Genomic DNA, 24,546 nt, shown 5'->3' with positions numbered 1-24,546 from the left:
CACACAAGACCAAAAATGATTTAAATAAACATACATTGAAAGTAATACAATAAATACTATCATGTTTTAATAAATAATCATAATTGATGTATGTGGCAAAAATATCTTATTGGCTTCGATTTTATACAGGTCTAAATGTGCCATTTTGCATTACATCCAATTATATTATAATTCAATAAAATGATTCAAGAAAATTTAAATATATATTTTTGATTTGAAGTTATTTTAAGAAATGTTAGTAATATTGTTTTTCAATGCAAAAAATAAAATAAAAATTTATTTGGAATATATGCCTCAATGGCATGTTTTTTTCCTCCTATTTTGCCTGTTCTTGTGTTATGACATTATTTATCATGGCCAACATTGACCCACAGGCCCAGGTTTGGGCATCTCTGATACATGGCAAAACATCTTTATGAAATATAACAAAGAAATGTGACATTTTCTTGACAGGTGTCACAAGATTCACACTATAAACCTATAATTGTCTCATCATCGATATAACTGAATCACACAACATGTGATCGAGGTTAAATGCACAGAGCTATTTGCCCACGAGCTCACAACAGCATCCCTCCACAATGGCCACATCTCTGCCACGACCTTACAATGGATCACATTCTATGGCAACTTGACAATGGCTAACATTCTACCATGCTTCACAACACACATGTACCTCTGGAAGCTTGCTGCCACTTCAGAGAAGACAATCAGAGGTTTCCTGTAAATGACAGAGGATGTTCACATAGCAAACATACATTTCTAGGTCACACACACGTCTATGGATCTGATTCTGGAGATCACTCCATACACAACGTCATGTGCTGCTGACTAATGGTTATTCGTATTCCAGTGTGTATGATGTTGATAACATCTCTCTTTAAAAAAGCTTGTGGAAAGATGTGACAAACACACTTTAACCATAAAAACTGTATTTGAATGATCATCAAGAATCACCATTTCAAAATCTACTATACAATACAAAGTCAGATAACAAACAAAAAACAAGCACAAAATCAATCTCAAGCCATTGTAATATCATAAATAATATTTGCTTTCACAATGAACAATTTTAGCGCTACAGTAACATGCTGCAGTGCTTTGGAAAACTAATTGATGGATCACCATTAAAAGCATCAGTCAGTTCTCAGTGAGAATTTTGACAGAACAATAAAACTCATCAGTGAGTACGAGATTATTGCCGGAGTTTGTTCTTTTAAAAAAATTTAGTAATGATGGCCATGAGATGAAAAGTCTGGGAGTCTTTTGAAAATGAAACATAGTTAAGTATTTGATTCGTGTTTACAATAGATTCCAAATGTAAATCTAACTTGGCTTTAAGTCCATGTATAAATTGTGACATCCCTCATTAAAAAGTCACAATAAGCAACATCAACCACATCATTTCTAGAATTTCACAACAGATGTCTTAGTACTTGAGAAACCCCTGAAATGCTTTAATAAATACCAAATTACTACAGTTTGTATAAAGCAAAACATATTCTAATTACACCAAAATATGTAAAACAACCACCAAATTCTCAGGGATAACCCCGCATTTATAAAAATTGAAAACTCATTATGTGAAAGCAGGCAAACAAAGACGCTGTATTAGCTGTGAATTCAAGTGCAAGTCAAATTACTTCCAATTTTTTTGGTTACTAAATGGTTAATGTAAAAAGGATCATACCGTGCATATAAGCAAAAACATTATGTGCACATGTACCACACATAGAATCACTGTATTAAATAAAATATCAAACCAAGAGCCAATTAACAGCACAAGTTCAATTTAGAAAAATAAGCTTTATAAATGTTAAATAGTACAACAAAATCTCAAATTGAGACCAGTTTGTTTAATTTGAGAAAATGCCACTTGGTTAGATATTCTGATATTTTCGGTTTCCTGTATAGATAGAATTTGGGTATTTGTCTCACTGTTTCATCTATAAACTACAAACTCTACATTTAACATTTATCTAAAATGAGACAAGGGGAGAGAGACAAAGTGCTGTGTGGGAGAAGACGCAGGCCAGGCCTGAGTCAGCCGAGCCGCAGCGTAGCTCTCTGAGAGGGCAAAGCTCTGTCACACTCATATCAGTATTGAAAGTGCAGAGCATAAACCGAATCTTACACAAGACTATCAGCTAATGCATATCACCCTCTAGCTCGAATGATCACGTTCTTGTAAATTGTTCAGGAAATCCAAATGCAACATTAACTTAACATTAACTAAATTCCTTCCATGTGGTATGCAAGGGAGTTTCTCAACCGTAAAAACAGAACACAGAGGAAAAGTCCAAATTGACCTGGTCTCCCCCACCACTCAAGGGGGCAATGTACAGTTTTATAATCTTTAAATATTACTTACTCAGCATGAAAGTGTTTTATGAATTATTTTTATTAAACAAAATACCAGATTTTTTGCCCTCACTATTTTCTAAATGTTTAGCCACCAAAATCAGCAAGGTCACTATGTGTCAGATTTTTGACAAAAAAATAAGCACCTAAATGCCTTTAAGCATCTCTGATAAACTTCATAATTTTCCACTGAGGTATAAGTTGTTTAGACGACGTGCAAGTCACAACGGATGTTGTCCTTCTTTGACGGGTCGTACATTCTTGATATGAATCACTCTTTTTTTTTTTTTTTTTACATCAACAAGGGTTAGATTATCATTATTAAAGTTTGAACAAAACTAAACTGTGGTTCCTTAAAAGTTTCTTGCCTACAGGTGACCTTTTTTTACATTTAGGGCCATACAGTTGGTGTTTAAAAAAAAAAAAAAACTAATGTAAAGTATATCCATTTGTAGGAATCGCCCTACTATCCCCTAATCGAGTGGAGTATTTAAATATATCACACAGTGTGATACTTCAAGGTTTGCGGTAGTCAGTTTACCACTAACTGCCACCAATTAACCCATTTTGTATTTGACATGGCAGCCATAGTTGTTAACTGCCGCAGCTCTTGGTAGATTACTTTGGTCATTATGGATCTGAATGCGTCTGTGTTCTTTCTTTAATTTGCGCATTGTCAGTAGATCATCCACAGATTTGTCCAGTCCCTTCCGTGCTTTTACAGCCTTAAGTGTGCACCGAATGTTAATAATATTGGACCCTGCGCAAACCTAACCATGAAAAAAGTATCACTGAAAAAGTATTTTTGTGTGATTTTGCCGGAGGTGTTAGAAAAGAGAGGCATATTAGCAAACTAAACATTGTTTAATCAGCTATTACTTCATAAGGGAGCTCAGAACATTCTTTCCTTGTGTTTTCAAAAAACGGATTCTTTCTTGTTGGCTATAAAAGCTCCTTATTCAGAGTGTGACTTCTTCTATGTCATCATCAAATGATGCAATGGCCCTGACCGCAGGTCGGCTCTCAGAGACATGCAGAGCGCTCCTATTGTTGGGGAGGGAACTGATGTTTAGTTCATTTGGTGTGTCTGTGTCCCTCCTGCGTCCACCCACTGGTCCTGATGTCAACTGGCTTGTTAGAGGGGGGCTTAGGATCTCCATCCTGCTGGATGGATCAGAAAGAGGTGGTGTGGCAGAGGCACCAAAAAGCTGCTGCATGAGGTTGGACTTCCTTTCTTTAACTAGGCTCCCCAGATCCAGCCCTTCATCTATTGGTCGAGGTGGCTGGTTTGCATTGCGTGCACCTAAACCAACACGGGGGGCAGATTTACCAAAAGAAGGGGCGTAGCTGCCAAAAGCAAGATCAAGATCCTCACTTGGTCCATGTGTTCGGAGACCACCCACTCTTCTCCCACTCGCCAATGTGTTTGTGCTTTCTTCTGGTTCTGTGGATTTGAAAATACCATTGTGGTTGCGTTGTTCAGACAACCGTGGAGGAGAGCGGACACTTCCCGTGTCATCGGAAAAGAAGTCCGAGTCCTGACCTTGGGTCTGCATTTCGATCTCACGCATCTTAGCCAGTAGCTGCTCTTTGCGCTGACGTTCCTCTTCTGCACTCTCTTGACTGACGGCCTGGATCTCCAGATTTCTTGCTTTAAGTTGTTCCTCTTCCAGTTCACGCTGCTTCCTGCTCTCTTCCTCCTTTTGAGATATAGACAGGTCAATCCTCTTCCAATCTTCTTCCTTTCGGTCCAGGCCTATTTAAAAGAAACCAAATGACTGTAGATACAAACATGCATTTCAACAAATCCACTACTGTTCAGAAGATTCCCCTTGAGCAAGGCATCGAACCCCCACAGAGTTCGAAATGACTTAGGACTCTTGGGGGGTCCCCTAAAATGTAATTATTAAAGGTTCTGAAGACTGCCTTGCTACACGATATATTTTAGGCAAAATTATATGGACCAGTGTTGAAGGTGGTATAATGGTCTTGGGATGTTTTCCCTTGCCCTGCTGCAACTATCTAGACACTTACATTGCCATCAACCCCTGCCATCCCACCCCTATAGGCACATAGAGTAAAATGAAATTCTGAAAAACTATCACTTCTTCTTGCTTTACTACTCCTTCCTCTTCTTCCTGAAAACAGTTTCACCTGATGATTTGAGTAGCTCTTTTTGTAAAGTTCTAGGATGATTGGGTTAATTTTGTAGGGTAGGCCAAGTGCCTCTGCATAGAAAATAATAAACAAAGTACAAGCATATATAAATGCAATAGAACAAAAATACATGTGAAATAAAGCAGTGCTTTTGGTTTCTCGGGTAAATTAACTTTATTAAGTTACAGAAACCAAATAATCAAATGTAAAATAACACTGCCTTCACTGTATACATTAAATATAGTTCATACTATTAATACAGTTTACCTTTAGCTACAATTTTTTTTCTCTCTCTTTCTGTTTTGTTTTTTTGCTAAACTTTGGTGACACAAACAGCTGCAGGTATATTGGGTTGCTGTCCCTTTAAGACGAATGCATGTATCTAATACTGGTAATGACACGCATCTGTTTTCTTTCTCTGACTGCGTTTACGAGGAAACTCGTTGAAACAGACACTTTGACTTATTTTTTCGAGCACATCGTGTTTTGTTCAAACACAAATTGATAAGAAAGACAAGGGAATTCGGTATTCACAAACTTCACGTGCTGACTGCGACTGCGTGGCTCTGTGCGCTGACAGACAGATCAGTCTACATTTGGATGTTTAACATAAATATGTAACCTACTACTGATACAGCAAAAACAAAGTCGGCAGTATTGACGGCTACAGCATATTTCGTTCTGTATTGACAGGGAGTTTTTTAAGCAGAATTTCATGAGAATTTGATGCAGACACCATAGAGAGTAAAAGAAACACTAGGCGGGAGGCGCCGAAAAGCATGCTGTTTTTGCATCCCTGATATCTACCATTTCCCCCAACAACAGTCATGTTATCACATAAGCACAATTTACCCTAGAAAAAAACTTGGTGATATTTATTTTTCCTCTTTTTCTCTCCATGTGCAGGATTCCAAATTAAGAAAAATAATATTAGCTTCTTTACCAAGCTCTCATGTACATTCATGCTCAAATCACATTCACTTGAATCAACTCACAGACTTGAATTAAGTCCTGGTTATCTTTCGTAATCACTGACTGGACAATTAGATTGTTAAGCTAGCTTTGAATAACTTGTCCAGCTGCTCGTTCTGCTGTTAGCTGGCAGATCATTTGGCTTCATACACATAAGTTACAGCTAGCAAGAAACGTTGACAAACGTACTCTTCTAATCATTACACTGGGTATCTAGTTAATGCAACTTTTGATATAGGAACTCGAACTCCTAATATTTTACTATAAGCAATTATGGAGGAGATATAAACACAATCGAAGCACTTACAGGATTTTCATTCAGGATTTCACTCTTTGTGATGTCTCGTTTTGCCGTGTTCATTTAGTACGTGTCTGCGATAATAATCTGTGATGCTGAACTCACATTTAGCTAATAGCTGCCCTGATTGCTGCCTCGCGCTAGGAAATAAATTAATTACTGTTATAAATACAAAACGTCACTAAAACTTATAATTTTCACAATAATTTTTAATGTAAAAATATTTTGTGGGGGACCCCCCAAAATCCAAAAAGGAATTCTTATGGGGGGTCCCTATGACTTATGGAGGGTCCGGGACCCCCCAAACCCCCAGCCATTTCGAACCCTGAACCCCCAACTGCTCCCCGGGCGCCGCAGCATAAATGTCTGCCCACTGCTCCGGGTGTGTATTCACAGTGTGTGTGTGTGTGTGTGTGTGTTCACTGCTGTGTGTGTGCACTTTGGATGGGTTAAATGCAGAGCACAAAATTCTGAGTATGGTTCACCATACCTGGCTGAATGTCACGTCACTTTCACTATACATCTGTAGTCTGTACATGATTGAAAAATTTAGTTATTTCAGCTTCTTTTTTTAGTTCTACTATTTAAACTATATTTTAGCTAACTGTATTTAAACTACACAAATTGTTATGTTAATTATATCATTTATTCGTGTATGTCCATTTGTTTTAAACTTAGACAGCAGGATGGCATCTTTGACCAGTTGCTTTCCTACCTCTGTTTCCCTTTGAATTCTTCTGATTTGAGCTCTGCTGTTGATCTAGTCTTTGCTTCTCCTGGTCTTTCAGCAGCTCCATTTCTCTATTTCTGTCACGCATTGCCTTTTCTTCTCTCTCCTTCTCCCTTGTTGGTACCATCTCAGATTCCATGTCTCTTTCTTTCTCCCTTTCCCTCCAAAACTCTTGAATCTTCCATTCTTTCGCTTCTCTTGATCTCTGCTCCCTGCCTTGCTGGTCCTGCTGATAGATTATTGAAGAAAATGAATGACAAACGAAGGACTGGAATAACATTAATAATAGTTGTAAATGAAAATGTATTACTTTACCCAGTATCTGAGTATGATGTACTTTCATTCTCACCATTCAAAATCTATTGAAATCTCCTAAATGGAGTGCTATTTGTGAGCCGCTATCGAAGACAACAAGCAGCTCACTAGATTTTTAAACAAAGCTAAATACAGTCATGACATAACAAACTGAAGCTAAATCACAATTTTAATGAACAACAATTCTCTTATGTTTAATAAATAAATAAGATTCAGAAAATGAAACACAAAAAGACATGCAATTTATAAGACCTCTACTGAGCAGATTATACATGCCTTCAGAGAGAGGTAATCATCAGTCCGGTCGTCAGGTGGGAGTTCGTTGTTAACAGCTGGAGGTGGTGATGGGAAGTCCAGTGAGGATGTCCTGTCCTCTGTCTGTACTGCCTTAGTGCTGGTTGTATTGGAGACTTCAATACATGAATAAACAAACATGTGGCAAAATACATAGGTTAAAGTCGCACAGATATACATAATGTAATACTCCACCCTTTAGTGCCCCAACAATATCTCTTCAAACACTTGATTTGTTTGAATGAAGAATGTGATATAAATGTCAAAGTGATATATCTAATCAGTAGAACCACTGTAATTACAAATGGAGACACTAGTGAATCTCACGAGAATACAATCACCATAGTAAGATGTTTGTTGTGGAGTCATTACCTGTTTGCGAATAATAATTATGAACCTAATGTTAAGAAGGCCCTGGGAGGAAGGTGCCTAGTACAGCTGTGTAATGGGACTTAGATCTACCTTTGCGCTTGCTGCCATTCTCAGCTTCTTTTCTGGAAGAAGCTTTCAGCATCCTGTTAGCATATATATTCCGAGAATCCAGCTCCTTTTCTTTCTCCTGATATTAGATGCAAAAGAGTAATTAATCTATGACATGATGTATTGGTGATTAAATGTATCAAAATCTAATTAAAATCTGCATGTGATTGGTGTGTGTTTTATGTAAAGAATTTGGTACCTTTAGTTTAGTGCAAAGCCTCTCCACTTCCTCCTTTAGTGCTTTAACTTCCTGTTGTGCATCATGAGTTCTCTTCCTCTCATTAGCTAGCTGCCTCTGAAAGCTCCCACTACTCAGCTCGGTGTTCTTCTCCAATTCCTGATGACGCATTACATACATTACACACAGTCATGAAAAAAAAAACATATTGACTGATATAAGAATGATAAAAATAAACATATAAAGGAAATAAGAAGGTTTGCACAAAAAGGATATCACTTATATCTTATGGAAAGACATTATCTTAAGGCGCACACAAATTTTTTTACATTTTGTCCTGGGACAGTGGGTCATCCTTATTGTTGAACTCTGCACTGTCTGATTGATTGTCTTTTTTTTTTTTTTACCTTCACTCTGCGTTCACTTTCTTGAAATTTGCCTTGAGTGTACGTTAGTTTTCGTGAGAGTTCCTCCCTTTCTCCAAGATTCTGGTCATCTGCGAGTTGCTGCAGTTTCTGCAGCTGGCTGCGACAACGCTGGAGTTGGGCGTCCGTTTCCCTGAGGCTGCGCTCAGCTGTGCGCTGGTTCTCTTGACTGCGTCTCAGCCTCTCACGCAGTACATGAGTCTCATTGTTGTGACGAGACAACAGCTGCGAGATCTCGCTCTCCGTGTCATTGTAGCGATGCAGGGCTTTCTCTTGCCGCAGCTGCGTCTGTCGCAATAAACGGTTCTCACGCTGCAACTCATCTGCATGCAGCCTCAGCTCAGACAATGCATTCTTCAATTCGTTGATCTTTAGCAGACGGGCAGACAGCATGCGTTTGGTGACCGGGTCCACTTCTTTAGATGGAGCATCTTTACTCAAAGTTTGGGATCGGATGTCTCCTGACCGCTGCTGAGGATGATGGGAGTGGGGTGGGAAACGGCGTGACACACCTTTACGTACACCTGAAAAGAACAACCAATGTAAATACATATAAGTAATTAAATAAAGCCACAAAAAAAATAAATTAAAAAAATAAATAAATAAATATATATATATATATATATATATGTGTGTGTGTGTGTGTGTGTGTGTGTGTGTGTGTGTGTGTGTGCAGTTACAACAGGACTGCAAAAACTTTCAAAATATTTTTTTTGTGTCTTTAAAAGTAGTCTTACATATATCTATATATATATCGAATCCACTGTGAGACACCAATGTGTCCCTGAGCAAGACACTTAACCCCTAGTTGCTCCAGAGGCATGCGACCTCTGACATATATAGCAATTGTAAGTCGCTTTGGAAAAAACCATCAGCTAAATGAATAAATGATATATTAGGGCTGGGCAAGTTAACACATTATTATAGCGTTAACGCTTTAATTTATTAAAGCAGACAATTATTTTATCGCATGTTAACTCAGTTTTTTATTATTATGAGATTCTGTTGCTCACTGGCTCTGAATACACATACAGACAAATCATTGGTTACAGGAGGGGATGTTCCCGATAAAAATTATTTAGGCTAAGCATCAATATTCACATACCACTATCCACTGTTATTTTTAACAGAAAAGAATGTAAGGAGCTCGTAATCATGAGTTCATAAGCGGGAAATAGGAAGTTTCCAATAGCACGTGAAGGCAACAGAGAAGCGCTCTCGCTCAACACAGTGGAGTGCATCATTTTGTTAACTTTGTGGTAGATTATTCTGGGTCATATGGGATGCGGTAACACATGGCCCTCTCACAATTAGGGGTGCGCCGATCACGATCGGCCGATCGTTATGCGCATCTCATCAGTAAAGCCGGTTCTCTAATCAGCGGTAAATTCCATCAGGTGCGTGATTTCACATAGAGCCATTGTTAACTGAGAAGCTGCGCAAATCCACGTTCATTTTCAGCGTTTATTATTTATTATAATAAGTGTTGAAATCAGTTGTGCTATTTAAAGGGGGGGGGGTGAAATGCTATTTCATGCATACTGAGTTTTTTACACTGTTAAAGAGTTGGATTCCCATGCTAAACATGGACAAAGTTTCAAAAATTAAGTTGTACGTTTGAAGGAGTATCTTTGTTCCAAAAATACCTCTTCCGGTTTGTCACAAGTTTCAGAAAGTTTTTTTCAAGTATGACTCTGTGTGACGTTAGATGGAGCGGAATTTCCTTATATGGGTCCTAAGGGCACTTCTGCCGGAAGAGCGCGCGCTCCCGTGGAGCATAGACAAGACATTCACTGATCAGAGCAGAGACATTCACTGATCAGAGCGAGAGACCGAATTTTCACAAAAGAAGTGTGTTTTTGGTTGCCAGGGCAAGACAACCCTGCACAGATTACCAAAAAAAAAACAGCATTAAGGGACCAGTGGATGGAGTTTATTTTACAGAGCATCAACGGAGTTGTGCAAGTGTTTTTGTTTGTTCCCTGCATTTCGAAGATGCTTGTTTTACAAACAACGCCCAGTTTGACGCTGGATTTGCACATCGTTTATTTCTCAAGGATAATGCAGTCCCAATGAAAAAGGGGCACGATCGTGTGTTGGAACCGCAGGCGGTGAGTAAAACTGCTTCAAATATCTCTGTGTTGTTAACTTAGCTATCAGCGCATAAGCACATCAAGTAAACAACATGCGATGTTGTCATCAAACTGCACTTTCCACATGTACAGCTTAAAAAAAAAAGACGACATAGTGGAACTCAATTTAATCCAACCTTGCTGAACAAAAGTATTAATTAAAAAAATAAATAGTTTTTCCATTTACATGACACAACGCTAAATGTCTCTTCTGCAATCTGCTGGTCATTACTGGTACTGCACAACACAACATTATTCTGACGATGCTTCAGTCAATTTAAAGGTTGATATCCAGAATATATTTGACTTCAAATAACAAAATAAAAATAAATAATTAAATAAATATATTAAAAAATATAGATGTGAAATTACATTTTGCACAAAGAAACTGAAACCTATTTTTAGGATCATTAGGATGTGTTGCATCGATGCATTATTGTTTTGACAATTATGCACATCTACATTTAAATGTAAAAAAATATATTTAAAAAATCTGTTATCTGTTTTAAAATCTGTTATTTGTGAAGCATTATGGTATTCAAATCGTTCTGTAAATGTACTTACCTGTGATATATTTTTATAAGGCAAAAACCTTGGTCCTTAAAATTGGCTTTATATTGTTTAAGCAAAATATAATTATTTATTTTAGTTTTTGGAGTGAAATGTGATCTGGCCATGTCCTTCATGGGTTTCCTGAGATATATACACCAAGGACTCATTTATATGATTGCACAACATAGTATCTTTTGAGTGAGAAACTTACACTGCCGCCCATCCCTCAGCAATAAAAGAGTCTCAAGAAACATGATTGGTCACAAAAAAAATAAAAATAAATAAATAAATTGACACCACAGGATTTGGTTGCTGATGGCCTTGATCATCATGTTAATTACATTATACCTGTAAACTAATAACATGTGCTTAAGAAAATTTATACAAATTATTTGACCTTCTGAATTGCAGATGAATTTGTTCCATTATGATGTGTGAAAAGGAGAAGTAAACAAGATATTTAATAAATATGGTACAGTGCTGAGTCATATGTACTCAACAAGTTTGTTCAAATTGTGATGATCATGTTGAGTTCACATGATCAGTGTACTTACAAATGTACTTATTAGATTATTGACCTAGATATCTTACAGAATCTTAAATATTTATTCATCATTTACATCATGAAGTTTTTTTGTTTCAAAATCCTTAAAAGTCCTGTTTACTTTTCTACATAGATTTTGAATCTGAACTGTATGTTTACATATAACGCATGCGCATACCTGCTCGATGTAAGGGGCTGCTGGACACTCTCTTAGACCTCCCTCTTCTTTGTGGAGACGGAGAGGCTGACGGAGAGAGAGACCGGTCTGAGTGTGAGGCGTTTTCATAATCATCCGAGTAGAAAGAGGGACTGCTACGCTCTCCATCCGAACAGCGATCCCGGTCTGGGTCTCCGGCCGGCTTTCGCATTCTGGTTCGTGCATGATCCTCAACCAAGCTTTCGTTGTCTTTCCGGTATTTCTCCTGTTTTCCAGATCGAAAAGGAGATTCAGAGATCTTCCCGTCACTATGATGAGACAATCGGCTGTGCTCGGATTCCTGATTATCCTCATGCAAGTCCATGTCTCTCCCTGCAATACAGTTCACAATGATCGAGACAGATCAGACTGAGACTGGACCGAATATGTGCTTCACTCACAATTAATAAGTAGCAGACACACATCCAAACACACAAATCAGAAAAGGCATGATTGCTATGACACGGCATGTATGCAAATTAGATCGTGTGAGAGCCTTCAGCGAATCGTGACATAAAACCAGACACTAAACACTCAAGCTGTCTGAGAGGCTTCATCAAGTCTGCATCAAGCCACTGTCATGTTTGTTGCTCATTAACAACTGTGATGTGTTATTAATTCCCATCTAGCAATGTGGCGTGGGATACAGTGTCCAGCCACTACAACAATGTGTTCAGCCATAAAATTATGTACATTACTACAATTTAGTCACAACTGAGCAAGTCTCGAACACTAAGCCAGACTGCATATTCAATTTGTTGTTCTAACCAGACATTGTCTTATCGAATCAGGGCATACATTGTGTTTGTGAAGTCTAATAGTTGATAAAGATCAGAAGTACAAATAAGGAATCACCAAGTGTCACAAAAAACAACAAAGCTGGATAAAATAAAATCCTCATTAAAAAAAAAGCACAATTTATGACCCGTTTGTAAAGCTACTGGCAAGTCCGGCTCTTTCTGTCCCTGAACCTGCTGAATCCTGATATCCTCTCTGCTCACTGTCACCATGGAGATTGAGTCTGCCCTTTTGTAATTGGCCAATAATATCATTCATTCCCTAATGGCATTCATGCTAAACACAATAATTACTCCCTGACCTTTCACCTCCCTCTTGTTTGGTAAAATGTTTATTATGTCACCCATTATTGAAGAACCATAAATCAAAATCTTTGCACAAAGAAACGAATTATTTAAAGTTAGAGTCAAAAATTTTGAGTTAATATTCAAATATAGGAAAATTAAGGAAATCTTGAGTTAAATGAGGCCTTCACCAAATAAATATCAGCTCTATTTGCTTCTTGCGGGTACAGACTATTTCAAACATACCACTACTCCTAATAATAATAACCAAGTTATAATCAATGAGAGTTGCATTCATGTCTGTTTGGTTTATATTCCTATAAAAATGGACTAAATCCTGAGTAAATAGGAGCCTAAAGAGATTATATAAAAAATATATAGGCTATATTCCAAATATATAAAATATTATTTTGATGAATTTACAATAATGGAGTTATTATAGTTGCTGTTGTCAAATATAATAACAAAAGAGATTTTCAATGGTAATTCCAGCTACAGGTGTCCTAAAAAAAGCGGTCAACGTGTCTTCGTTTAAAACAAAACAAGGCTGTTTAAACTGCTGCTAGTATTTCTTGTTTACAACCTGATCGTTCGTACTTTGTGTTGATAAAAAAAAGTGACAAAAGCAATAGTAAACGCTGTACGTGCACTGCTGCTACAACAACGTCTGAGAAATAATTGTAAAAGTAACGTTACTTACCAGTTTCTTGCCTTTCTAAGTATCCATATCTAGACAGTCAGTTTCTTCATAATGTGGCTCGGTTAACGGCTCACAAACTCGCTAGCCAGCTAACGTTACATGAGCTAGCTGGGATTATATCGTGCAACTACGACAACACACAACACGCTCTGCTGTAGAGACGACGCCAAACGATTAGCAAAACCGTATTCGATTCGGTAAACAGAGGGCGAAAGCGGTTGTTTTAGTCGTATGTCCTTTAAACTGACAGCTCCTAAGGTCGATTATAGAGGCGATTGTAGCTTTTGAAGAGGAATCTGTGCTTTACTGAAGGAGTTGGTGAAATCTCTGAATCCGCGCCTCGCCTTCTGCTACCGGTGTCATAGTGACGCTTCGCCATGGCAACGTGCGCGTCCCCGTCCGTCACTTGTTGAGCACGGCTGATGTTACATCGACAGACAGGCGACAGGCGTCGGTGATTCTTTAAAGCAGCAAAAATCCGTCAGAAAGACATTTTAAAAGCGAGTTTCGAGTCTGATTGGTGTTATTATGATAGCACTCAGTGATGATAACACTCGCATGATAGATAAATTATAAGATAAAAGTTAAAATATCTATTTTCAATGGAAACAATGCTAAATGAAAATATATAAATATCTAGATAAAATCAAAATAATAAAATGCCATTGAGTTCCATTGATTTAAAACATTTTAGATTTTAAATATATTTTTGTCTTCACAGTAAGAACAAACATGCAAATGACCAAATAAATACCATGTTAATATAATAATAATAATAACAATAATAATAATAAATGAATAAATAGAACTTGGAAAATTAGCAAAATTAAGCAACAACCCCAAGTGGCTTGTTGATTTAAAATATTTTTATTTAAATTAATTTTAATACGTGTGTGTGTGTGTGTGTGTGTGTGTGTGTGTAGACACAAGACTGTGTTCACGAGAACGAAACGGTCAGTGAGGGGCGCTACTGAATGGAATTTTATACCTGAGGAGGTTAGACAGCTCAACACTTACAAGGCCTTTACAAAAAAATTGGCTCATTAACAGTAATGTCTGCCAACATTAAAAGCAGAGCCTATTGAGAGAGAAATTGCACTGTCCCCTTTTAAATAAACCATTAAATCAAATCAAATTTCATTTAGACTTTTTTAAAGAAATTTATAGGGACATTTATTTTATTCAACTGAAAAACACAAAATGCAAAATGCAAAAAAAGAAAAAAAAAAAAGAAAATAGTAGCTGCATTTTAAAATCAACTTGTACTTTATGAAATTATACTTATTAAAACAATGCACTATATGCAGCAATAAACAACATGTAGCCTAAACCAGAGCTGCACAATTCTGGAAAAATTGAGAATAATGTTGTTTATATATATAAATTGGAGATCACGAAACCAACTCAAATAAAGCCTTTTTATGTAGGCTACACAAACGCATAATGTCAACAATGATTTCGCTATATTCAGCAGCTTGACATATAATTTCATTTTGATAACACTTCGCAGCAACATCCTAACTATGGCAGTAACATATTTGCATGAGAGCAGGATTTACGTAGCTTTTCAGGTATTTTACATTATAGCCTTCGGATTTTTATAGGAGATGGAAACTACATTTCCCATGATCCACAGCTTCAGTTGAAGCCAGAGGATAAAAGCGCTGCGAGTCTCTCGCGCTCCCGGGTGAAGTACACTGATGGAGCGCGAGCGGCTTTATCATAGAACACCGGGCGCGCGCACACACTTTCATTTCAAAGGGTGGCGTTGACGTCACCGCATATCCAAAGAAGTCTATAGAAAGGGAGATCGCAACATTTCCAAGCCTTCAGTCTTCCGCGAGAGGGCAAGGACGATTACGATGGTCATCAGAGTGTTTATTGCGTCCTCCTCCGGGTCTGTCGCGGTGAGTAACATGTTTACACCGCGAATTTTAGAGTTGCGTGTTGTAAAACTGGAGACTACCGGGAATTACATCATACGACAGCAAATTTTTAATCTGTGATCTTTAATTTTATAATCTATTTTATATATTAAAAATGTAACGTAAGAATGTATTGCATAGATTTATACGAATAACTTCGTTTCATGATAGCTACATTTATGGCACTTTGTAAGGTTTTTATGTGCACGCGAGTTATACTGTATATGAATATGTCAATAAGAGTGTCGTTTATATTCAAGTAAGCCCTGTCCACTTCATAAACTTAACCCATCCAGGAAAACCCACCCTCTCTTTCAGGCGATACCATGGTACAGTGACTGAATCAAATAGCAATACTATGGTACTTTTAATAGAAACCATTAATCCTTTATCCATGTTCATGGTATTTACATGCCACTCCAAGAATAATTTTCCTAACACATGGTTTAAGGGTGTAACTGTGGTACGTTTTGGTATTTTACATTTACATTACAAGTTGATGCCAAACTGGGGCTGTTTTCAAGCCACACATGACAGAACATTCTGGGTAGATATGACTTATGGTGACTAAAATCTATTAGTTACATAACCACTGCCACACTCAGTTCTGATCTATATATTCATAAATTATTTCTATCAAATGCTTTTCAGTTTTTATGGTTTATGATGTATTTGAGATAACCCAAACTGTTGTCCACCTCGGTGCACTGCAAACAGCCACACGCTTAGGTTGGACAAAGTGCATGTTTACAGTAAAAGCCAACCCCACTGCCAACTCCAATGCCACAATCACTGGCGTACAGATCAGTTCGTTTTTAATCGCTCTGTTATACAGCCTGCAGGGAGAGCACAAGAAATGTCCTGATTCATTCAGAGCTGGGATTATATTTCAGCCTTTTAGCAGGCTGGTCCAGTGACATTGATTTTTAGTTCTTTAAATGAGGAGATCACAGTCTCTGAACGGAGACTGGGAGAAGGGAGGGGCGACTGTATTCATATTTTCATGTAATGTCATTCATTTGGCGTTTGATGGTTATCAGATGATGTTTGCACAGTGACTCACTGTGTATCTGACAGCTTTGATATGGAGATGAAGCATGTGTTTTTGGATGTTAGAGAAGCATGTACAGTTCAGTACTGTAACCTAATAGTACCAGAATGAGGTAATAGCCTAAATGCGTTATGCACAGATTTCTTACTTCTTCAGGACCAGGACTGCTTACCCAAAAAGAGCTATTTTTAAGTCTCCGTGGCCTCAGCACACACTGCTCTCATAGGCAAACATCTCCTTTATGCTGACATTCTTCTAGGATAATCATTAGAAAATAAATATGAAATGTTTCACCGAATAAGTGGCATGTGATGGGTTGGCAGACTTACTGTGTGTGTGTGTGTGTGTGTTCACTCTGTTTGCATATGTGTTTGTTAAATAACTTATTTTTTGTCAAGAGGATGTGAAGCAAGTGATGGCTGATGAAACCTGTACTAAAAAGCAGCCGATTTTAGGATCAAATGAGTAACGGTTAATATTTTAACTTACAGCTAGCAAACACTGATTCACATTAGCTCTCATAAACTTTGGTCAGAGGGGGATTATAAAGGTCATACCCTGACTAACCTTTTCCACCCGTTACACTCATCCACCTGAGTGAAAGACTGTGACTGAGAGCGCTCATTGAGTGATTTTCAGTCAGCTAGGCTTAGTGGAGAGACAGGTTCGACATTGATATAGGCTTAAGTGTGTTAAGAAAGTGAGTGGTAAGAGTGCATTCAGCTCATTGATTTAAAACCGGATGACACACACTCATGATTTGTCTTTTTATAAAAGTGTACGTCATCTTTTAACTGAAAGTTTTACACATGCAAAACTTCACAAAAACTCTATGTAGTATAATTTGTATTTTTTATTTTTAAATTAGAAAAAGAATGTACATTCAAAACCAAATCATATCAGTAGCCTAACAAATGTAATTTAAATGTAGCAAAGCACCTCGTGATCACATTAACAAAACCTCTGTAAACTATTCTGTAATCAGTTTTTTTGTTTTTATTGTTTAAACAATATTTTATTAACTAGTAAATCTATTAAATAAAAATTGGAAAGCTGGAACACAATAAAATGTAAATATTAAATGAAAATGTAAAATTAAAAAAACTAAAAATTTGTAATATAGTAATTGATATAGATCAGTTTTTTAAGTGCTAAATTACTAAAACTGATGCTACAGATGGATATAAATATTTTAAAAATAAACTAATACACATAACAAAATTACTTAAATTAAAAAGAAAAAGGTTATTCAAAGCATTAATGAATGGCATTTACTAATAAATAAAATAGCACTTATTGGACACTTTTGCTTTCTGAATAAATGAGTCATCACCATTATGCGTCTCACAGAGAGTGGCATTTTATTCCTTAATGAATGAAACTGCGTTTTTTGAACGAATCGGTTGAACGACTGATTCAACAACTTGCACTCAAAGACAGGTGAATGCTGTTTGTCCTTCCTGAACAAATAATTGAACGAATCAGTTGAATTAAGAAATAAGTCACTAAAAAGACAAGTCACTTGTCGCCACAATGTAACAATGTAACTTAATGATAGTCAATATTTACAGAAAACATTATTTATTATCTTAACTAACATGTTGTTGTAGACATAAAGAAGTTGAGTTCTTAAAGTGAATCATATAGACAGAGAATAGCTATGTCTGCAGTGTTTTGTTTTGAGGATAAAACAATAGCTGCATTGTGTGGCTGCCCTGCTTCGACACAAGGCTAGAGCTGCTATTGTACTGCTTTCAGTTTATCAGGCCGGGAGTTTTATAGAGCTTTTAAAAAGCACAGACAGGGTTTAATGTTTAATGGAGAGCTTCTCTACCTTTACAAAGAATCTCACTCTCTTTCTTGCAGTCAAACATGTGAGAGATATGTGATCCACTCATCAATGCATCACTGAGTATCAATCTTTAGTCACTCGTGCTTTTTATGTGCACAGGTGTGTGTATGTGTGTGTTTAGTGACAGAATTCATCTGAACAGCTCTGCATGCACTGGCCGCCCAGCAACACGCTCTGCAAAGTCAGCAGAGAGAGGGAGAGAGACAGGCGAGGTGAGGCAGGGGACTTTTTGTACTCCATCTGTCCTCCTCCACAATATGGATATGTCCAAAACCACACTTTAGTACTGCCAAACTAGGGTGTGTAGGTGTGTGATTTTGTAAGTCACACCCTCTCAACAGCTGTTGAAACTAGGCCTCATTTTCTGTAGTTAGGTGCGCAGACTGAAGTATTAGTTCTGGAGCCTGTTGAGGGAAAATGCATGTAGCTATATTATCAGCTAAAGGTATAGATATGGCTTAATAGTTAAAAGATTTAAGATTCTACACACATGTTTTTATTTTAATTTTTTATCTTAAATGGTTAAGCCATGAATGAACATTCTGTCATTAGTTACACACCAGTGTTATTTTAGTACCATTGATACTGTACTATCTATACAACCAGGCAAATAAACCAGCTTTTATTTTTAGTTTTCTGTTTTATTTTAATTTGTTTTTGTTGCTTTCTTGTCATTGTTTTTAAACTATGTCTGTATAGTTTTTATTCTTTTTTTTATTATTCAAGTTCATATTTGTTTTATTTCAAGTTATGACTTTATGGTTTTAGTTAAACCTGTATTGTTCTATGAAACACAAAAGGTGAGAAAATATCTAAAAAGACAGTCTGTTATATTTTCATGTAATGAAAGGTTTTTGCAACAGTGGTAAAAGTTCTTTAAATTTTAAAACTGAAGCATCAGTTGAAGGGATAGGCCACACAAAAATGACCTTACAAACCTGTAAGACTTTTGTTCATTTTCGAAAGTTGAGATCAATTAAGATATTTTTTGTCATGCATTCAAAGAGCTGTCTGACACTCCCATAGACAGCAAGGATCCTTAAACGATAAAGGATTAGAAACATAGTAAGGACATCATTAAAAAAATCCATGTGACAGTGGTTCAACCATAATTTTACAAAGCTACGAGAATACTCTTTGTGTGTGAAGAAAACAAAAATAACGACTTTATTCAACAATTCGTCTCCTCTGCATTACTCGATAGTGCCATTTTTGAGCGTATCACATACATAAACAACGTATGCAACGTATGTATGCAGATACATTGTTTACGTTCAGATCAAAGCGTAAATAACATAAACAGCGTATCAGTGTACAGTGCTGCTGACACAGAACAGCATTGGTTATGAATGTGATACTCTCTAAAATGAAGCTATAGGGAGGAGACGAATTGTCTAATAAAGTTGTTATTTTTGTTTTCTTTGCACACAAGAACTATTCTCGCCACTGATGTCGCATGGATTATTTTAATGATCTTCTTGCTATGTTTCTGAGCCTTGATCGTGTAAGGATCCTTGCTGTCTATAGGGGTGTCAGAGAGCTATGGGAATGCATTAAAAATATCTTAATTTTTGTTCTGAAGATGAGCGAAGGTCTTATAGGTTTGGAACGACATGAGGGTGAGGAATTAGAATTTTCATTTTTGGGTGAACTATCCCTTTCTGCTATGTTGTTCGTTTGAGGAAGCGGTTTATAAAAGGAATGTTATCATTTTGGAAATCGTTTCATCTCTGTGTGCCACTACTTAATGCATCATTAACCACAAGAGCTAGGAATTTAAAGAGAGACATGTTTATTCTTTGCAAAATGTACTTGTCGTTGTTGCACTGGAAGGGAACTATTGAGTTTTTAACAGTACAACGGAGAGCCGAGCGCAGAGGGTGACAGACAAGTGTGCAAGATAAGGACAAAATGTTTATTAATTGTTAATATGGGGAAGGATTCAGAAACACAGGACGCCAGACATAGAACAGATGTTAAATAACCTTTTGACCACACAAATAGACACTATGAAATATACACACAAAGTCTTTCATGGTTTGTGTGTTAAATTTGATGTGCTTTAAAAAAATAAAAATAAAATTATGCATTTAGCAGACGCTTTTATCCAAAGCGACTTACAGTGCATTCAGGCTATCAATTTTTTACCTAACATGTGTTCCCAGGCAATCGAAATTGAATGCATAGTCATATTCTATAAAGTTTTAGGGATTTTTTTTTAGGCGTGTCTGAAGTCTGAAGTCCCTGTGTGTTGTACATGTGGTTTCATATAAATCCTTTTGCTGATCAATATTCTCCTGTACATCTGACTAATGGGAATTTCACTGAGTGCTTTCCATCTGTGTGTTTTCAGAAAGGACACATAGACACTAATGCACACAGAAATCTAGAACAGTATATTAATACTTTATACTTTTACTTTTTCCCCAACACTGTCAAATTCAGAATGTTTCAAGGCTGGAAATTACAAGGTTGACGAGTCCAAAATGAGTTAATAACACTTTTAATTAGTTAATATCATTGCACCACATATTATTTCCAATCAATACTATATTTACTATTTTACAATTCTGTAAAAATGCACAAAGTATCAACATTGTAAAGAATCAACTACATAGTATTTATATGAGTGAATAATTACTCATACACTCATAAATGTTAAATCATACATTTAATAACTTTGATAACATAGATCATTTAATATCTATCACAGATCACTGACCAAAGAATTTTTTTGTGTGATTCCTCAGGTGAAGAAACGTCAGCAGGCCATCGTGGGCTTTCTGGAGGCCAACCGGATCAGCTTCGAGGAGGTGGACATCACCATGCTGGAGGATCAGAGGCTCTGGATGTACCAGAACATTCCTGAGGAGAAACGACCTGAAAAGGGCAATCCTCTCCCCCCTCAGATCTTCAATGGAGACCACTACTGCGGAGTGAGCTATCAATTATTCAATTTCTAATCCACATGCTTGATATGTCACACACTGGACAGGTGATGCACCATCTTTTATTAAAACACGCTCACTTAACATGTTCAATAATCTTCTTTCAGAAGCAAATTTATTGTTAGATACTCACACATTGGTTATATCTTCATCAATATACCGACACAGACCTCAATTCATGCATATTAATTGGTTCTGTAAGACGTCTGGGGGATTCTGCTGAAGTAATACTCTGTTTCTCTCAGACACTTAAATCAATGATAAGCTAAAAGCTCTCTGTCTGGCCAATGAGTCCACATTGGGTTGGTTTGAGAGAATGTTTATTAAAAATCAATGCATGTATACAAAGATCCATGGTGTAAGCTGTGTTCTCTTTTCCAGCCAATTGCATTCTAGTGTGTTATTAATTGTGTTTTTTCTAGCCAATCACATTAAAGCATGAAATGCCCTTTATAAAGTTGTGAAAAGGGAGAGGCATTTTAATAATAAAAAAAAAATCTTAAAGTTTGCAGGCAAACCACATTTTAATACTTACATTAACACCTTCACACTCTCTATTTATCAAATAGAGTTTTAGTGTAATATGCCACTGTGAATCTCTTGCCATAAATGGCTAAAGAATCGGAAAGATATTAACGAGTTTGAATCTTAAATTAGAAATGATTCATCACTTTAAACTTGAGTCAAAAGGTTTGTATATTTTGGGACTGACTCATGGAAGCGTCTGGATTTTGCTGAGTGCCCCACTGATGTAATCTCACAATAATCCTAATTACTCTTAGATACCGCCTCCAACAACTCTCTTAACCAATCAGAACAGCAGATCCGCTATGTAGAGCAAGACACATTTGAACTATCCTTGTGTATTTTTAAATGAATTTATGGGCAAGGTGCTTTTTTTTATATGGAGAATTGTTATGAATAAAGTTATATCATTAATAAACAATTTCATTTGAAGTAATTTGATTTTAGATTACGCTAATGGATGTTAAATAGCATAATTTATATAATCTGAATAAGCAGGTTCACTTATTAAGTTTGGTTTGATATTTATGGCAGATAAAATGCCAATATTATATACAATTTGAAAGACAAACGGCACAAAAAACAGTTACATCTGCTAAAAACTCTCCTCAGTCATTTATCATTTTGTCATTTTGCAGGATTATGAAGATTTCTTCCAGTCTAAAGAGACGAACACAGTGTTCTCGTTCCTCCGTTTGCCCCCTGTAAAGGTACACACTCCAGCTTGTCTTTTTATTAATAAAAAGGAAAAAAAAAATTCAACACATAATAAAAGGTTAATAAAACCAGTTTTCAGAGAATATATATTGAATTTATTTTATTTTTTTCCTCCCCTTCTGGCTGTTTATTTTCTTGTTTTATGTATTAACCATTAATGTTTTTAGATTTGTGCTTAAAAACACAATGAACACTATTCTATGAAACACTATGCAATTTTTATAGTGGATGTTTTGATTTTATTTCATATTGTGTTACTGGCTCTACACTGGTTTAATGTGATATTAATACGGATTACAGAATAGGATTGAGATCTAACTGAGTTAAATTCTTTTCTCTGCAGGACTCTGAATCCTAGAGCATGTCATTGACAGTTCCCTAGACTGAAACACTGTGCTTTTTCCTCTCTTTTTCCTGTGATGTAACTTTCGTTTCCCGGGCTGAAGCCCTCACTGCCAGCAATGCTTTTGCCAAACACACTCTGCCCTCCAGCTAACAAACTTCTCCTTATTCAAACACACACATACACAGGGTGAATAATGTTTTATATGGCCTAGTTAATTATTTATATGTGTTGCTGTTCTGTTTCATTTGCTGTACATGTGTTGCATGAAAAACCTATTCTGCTTTTTATAACGTGATACAGAGATAGAAAGTGAACTTAATGTCTGTGTGCATAGGACTTCTATTGTTAATCTAGACAAAGAGAATAATAAGCATGCAAGGTTGCATGTACACGTCTCTTGTAAGTTGTTCTTTGTTTACATTTCCAAAAGGAAATGTAGGGAACCAACAGAAGAATTCAGTATAATGTTGTCCTTTCCGCAGACTTTGATCCATTTGTAAAAAAGAAGTTCAGACCAAAAGCCAAAACAGCCTCAAAACAGGAAATAGAATCCTGACCTGAATTAAGAGCTCAGTGGAACAGCGCTGATCTGAGCTCAGTTTTTCCACGACACATAATGGCTCTTCAAAGCTTTTCTGAGTGTAAAACTGGTCCTGAATCAGTATTTAAACACTGTATGCTCTATTACTGGAATTTCACATCCCATTCCTAAAGCCTTTTGTTCCTTCTACTGAAAAACATGCTTAAGAACTCATATCTTGTTCAATCTTTTCCTTTTAATTGTGTGTTTTTCTTCTCAGGGGTATGTTAGCATGTAGCATGTAGCACACTGTGATGCCTCAACTTTCAGCTCACCCATTTATGTAGCTTATGTAGTGACTTACATAATAAAACGCTGGGGAAAATAGTTGGTTTTACTCACAAAGTTGGTTTTGTAGAACATATTTCATGTTTACAGACAGTCTATTCTAGATTTTTTCCTCCCAAACAAAACAGAAACACTTCTAAACCTACATTCTCTGCCATTTTCATGTACTGTTCATTGTGATATGTGCTTCTTGTCCACTCCTCCCTCCCATTCATTAAATGATTCCACATGAATAAGCATGTATGTTTTCACACACACACATACACACACACCATTCTCAGGACACAATTATGTTTTACGTATGTCTCACACAAACACACACATATACACACATGCTGTAAAATGCAATCATTCCTTTCTGTACTGATGTATGTATGAAGTTACTGTTGTTTGCTTTCATAATTGAAATGAATAATTTAAAAATCTCATTTTTAATAAAGTATATTCAAAAACTGCTTTAATGATTATTTCTTGTGTTTCTCAAGAGAGTCTCAATTTAGGCAAATATTATATATAAAACAATATAAAACCAACTGGCATCCTACAATCAAAATTCATTTAAATATATGTTTTTTTTTTCTTAAGCATGCTGTGCCGGATTAATTGTCCAAATATAGTGTAGTGTGTGCAACATACTGTAGCTTTTGAAGAAGCATGCTTTTGCATGTGGCAGTTTTACATTAGCAAGCAGAAGAGGCTGATGTAGAGAGCGTGAAAAAATGTTGTTCCTCTACAAATAGAGACAGATGTTTGCTACATGAGTTGAATACTAATAAAATAGACAGATACAGTGTTCAAATAACAATTTGACATACAGGACAAAAGTCTTTAATAGAGGGTCTTATTTGATTTCAAACTACTTTTGTATAATTAATTAAGAAGCATAAACAATAATATA

The 24,546-nt window shown here is 36.5% G+C and overlaps 2 protein-coding genes across 3 annotated transcripts; one reads left to right on the top strand and one right to left on the bottom strand.

Annotated features, from left to right (window-relative positions):
- Positions 1 to 915: 915 nt before the first annotated feature.
- Positions 916 to 13,799, bottom strand: lca5 (lebercilin LCA5). 2 transcript variants are annotated; one of them, XM_026199894.1, is made up of 8 exons: positions 13,417 to 13,799; positions 11,617 to 11,967; positions 8,193 to 8,734; positions 7,807 to 7,944; positions 7,590 to 7,686; positions 7,110 to 7,243; positions 6,504 to 6,747; positions 916 to 4,117 (listed from the first exon to the last, which is right to left on the bottom strand). In XM_026199894.1, the coding sequence occupies exons 2-8, from the start codon at positions 11,957 to 11,959 to the stop codon at positions 3,321 to 3,323; spliced, it is 2,295 nt and encodes a 764-aa protein (XP_026055679.1). In that variant the 5' UTR covers positions 11,960 to 11,967; positions 13,417 to 13,799; the 3' UTR covers positions 916 to 3,320. The 2 variants fall into 2 exon arrangements, with proteins under 2 accessions (XP_026055679.1, XP_026055680.1); XM_026199895.1 differs by having other exon boundaries at positions 6,504 to 6,744.
- Positions 13,800 to 15,082: 1,283 nt separating this feature from the next.
- sh3bgrl2 (SH3 domain binding glutamate-rich protein like 2) lies at positions 15,083 to 24,104 on the top strand. Its single transcript, XM_026199965.1, has 4 exons — positions 15,083 to 15,323; positions 20,995 to 21,180; positions 22,356 to 22,427; positions 22,778 to 24,104. Exons 1-4 carry the CDS (start codon positions 15,279 to 15,281, stop codon positions 22,790 to 22,792), a joined length of 318 nt encoding a protein of 105 aa, XP_026055750.1. The 5' UTR covers positions 15,083 to 15,278; the 3' UTR covers positions 22,793 to 24,104.
- The last annotated feature ends 442 nt before the right edge of the window (positions 24,105 to 24,546 follow it).

The sequence above is a fragment of the Carassius auratus genome, chromosome 23 (assembly GCF_003368295.1).
Source record: "Carassius auratus strain Wakin chromosome 23, ASM336829v1, whole genome shotgun sequence".
NCBI classification, from domain to species: Eukaryota; Metazoa; Chordata; class Actinopteri; order Cypriniformes; family Cyprinidae; genus Carassius; species Carassius auratus.
This window is presented reverse-complemented; position numbering and strand designations above follow the sequence as displayed.

What these genes read in the sequence shown, in the direction of transcription:
- lca5 (XM_026199894.1), bottom strand. Translation starts at nt 11,959, where the DNA reads ATGGACTTGCATGAGGATAATCAGGAATCCGAGCACAGCCGATTGTCT. An exon ending in GGCTTTGCACTAAACTAAAG is followed by an intron (nt 7,687 to 7,806) that starts GTACCAAATTCT and finishes ATCTAATATCAG; the next exon opens with GAGAAAGAAAAGGAGCTGGA. An exon ending in GAATTCAAAGGGAAACAGAG is followed by an intron (nt 4,118 to 6,503) that starts GTAGGAAAGCAA and finishes TCTTTTAAATAG; the next exon opens with GCCTGGACCGAAAGGAAGAA.
- sh3bgrl2 (XM_026199965.1), top strand. Translation starts at nt 15,279, where the DNA reads ATGGTCATCAGAGTGTTTATTGCGTCCTCCTCCGGGTCTGTCGCG. An exon ending in CCTCCTCCGGGTCTGTCGCG is followed by an intron (nt 15,324 to 20,994) that starts GTGAGTAACATG and finishes GTGATTCCTCAG; the next exon opens with GTGAAGAAACGTCAGCAGGC. An exon ending in ATGGAGACCACTACTGCGGA is followed by an intron (nt 21,181 to 22,355) that starts GTGAGCTATCAA and finishes GTCATTTTGCAG; the next exon opens with GATTATGAAGATTTCTTCCA.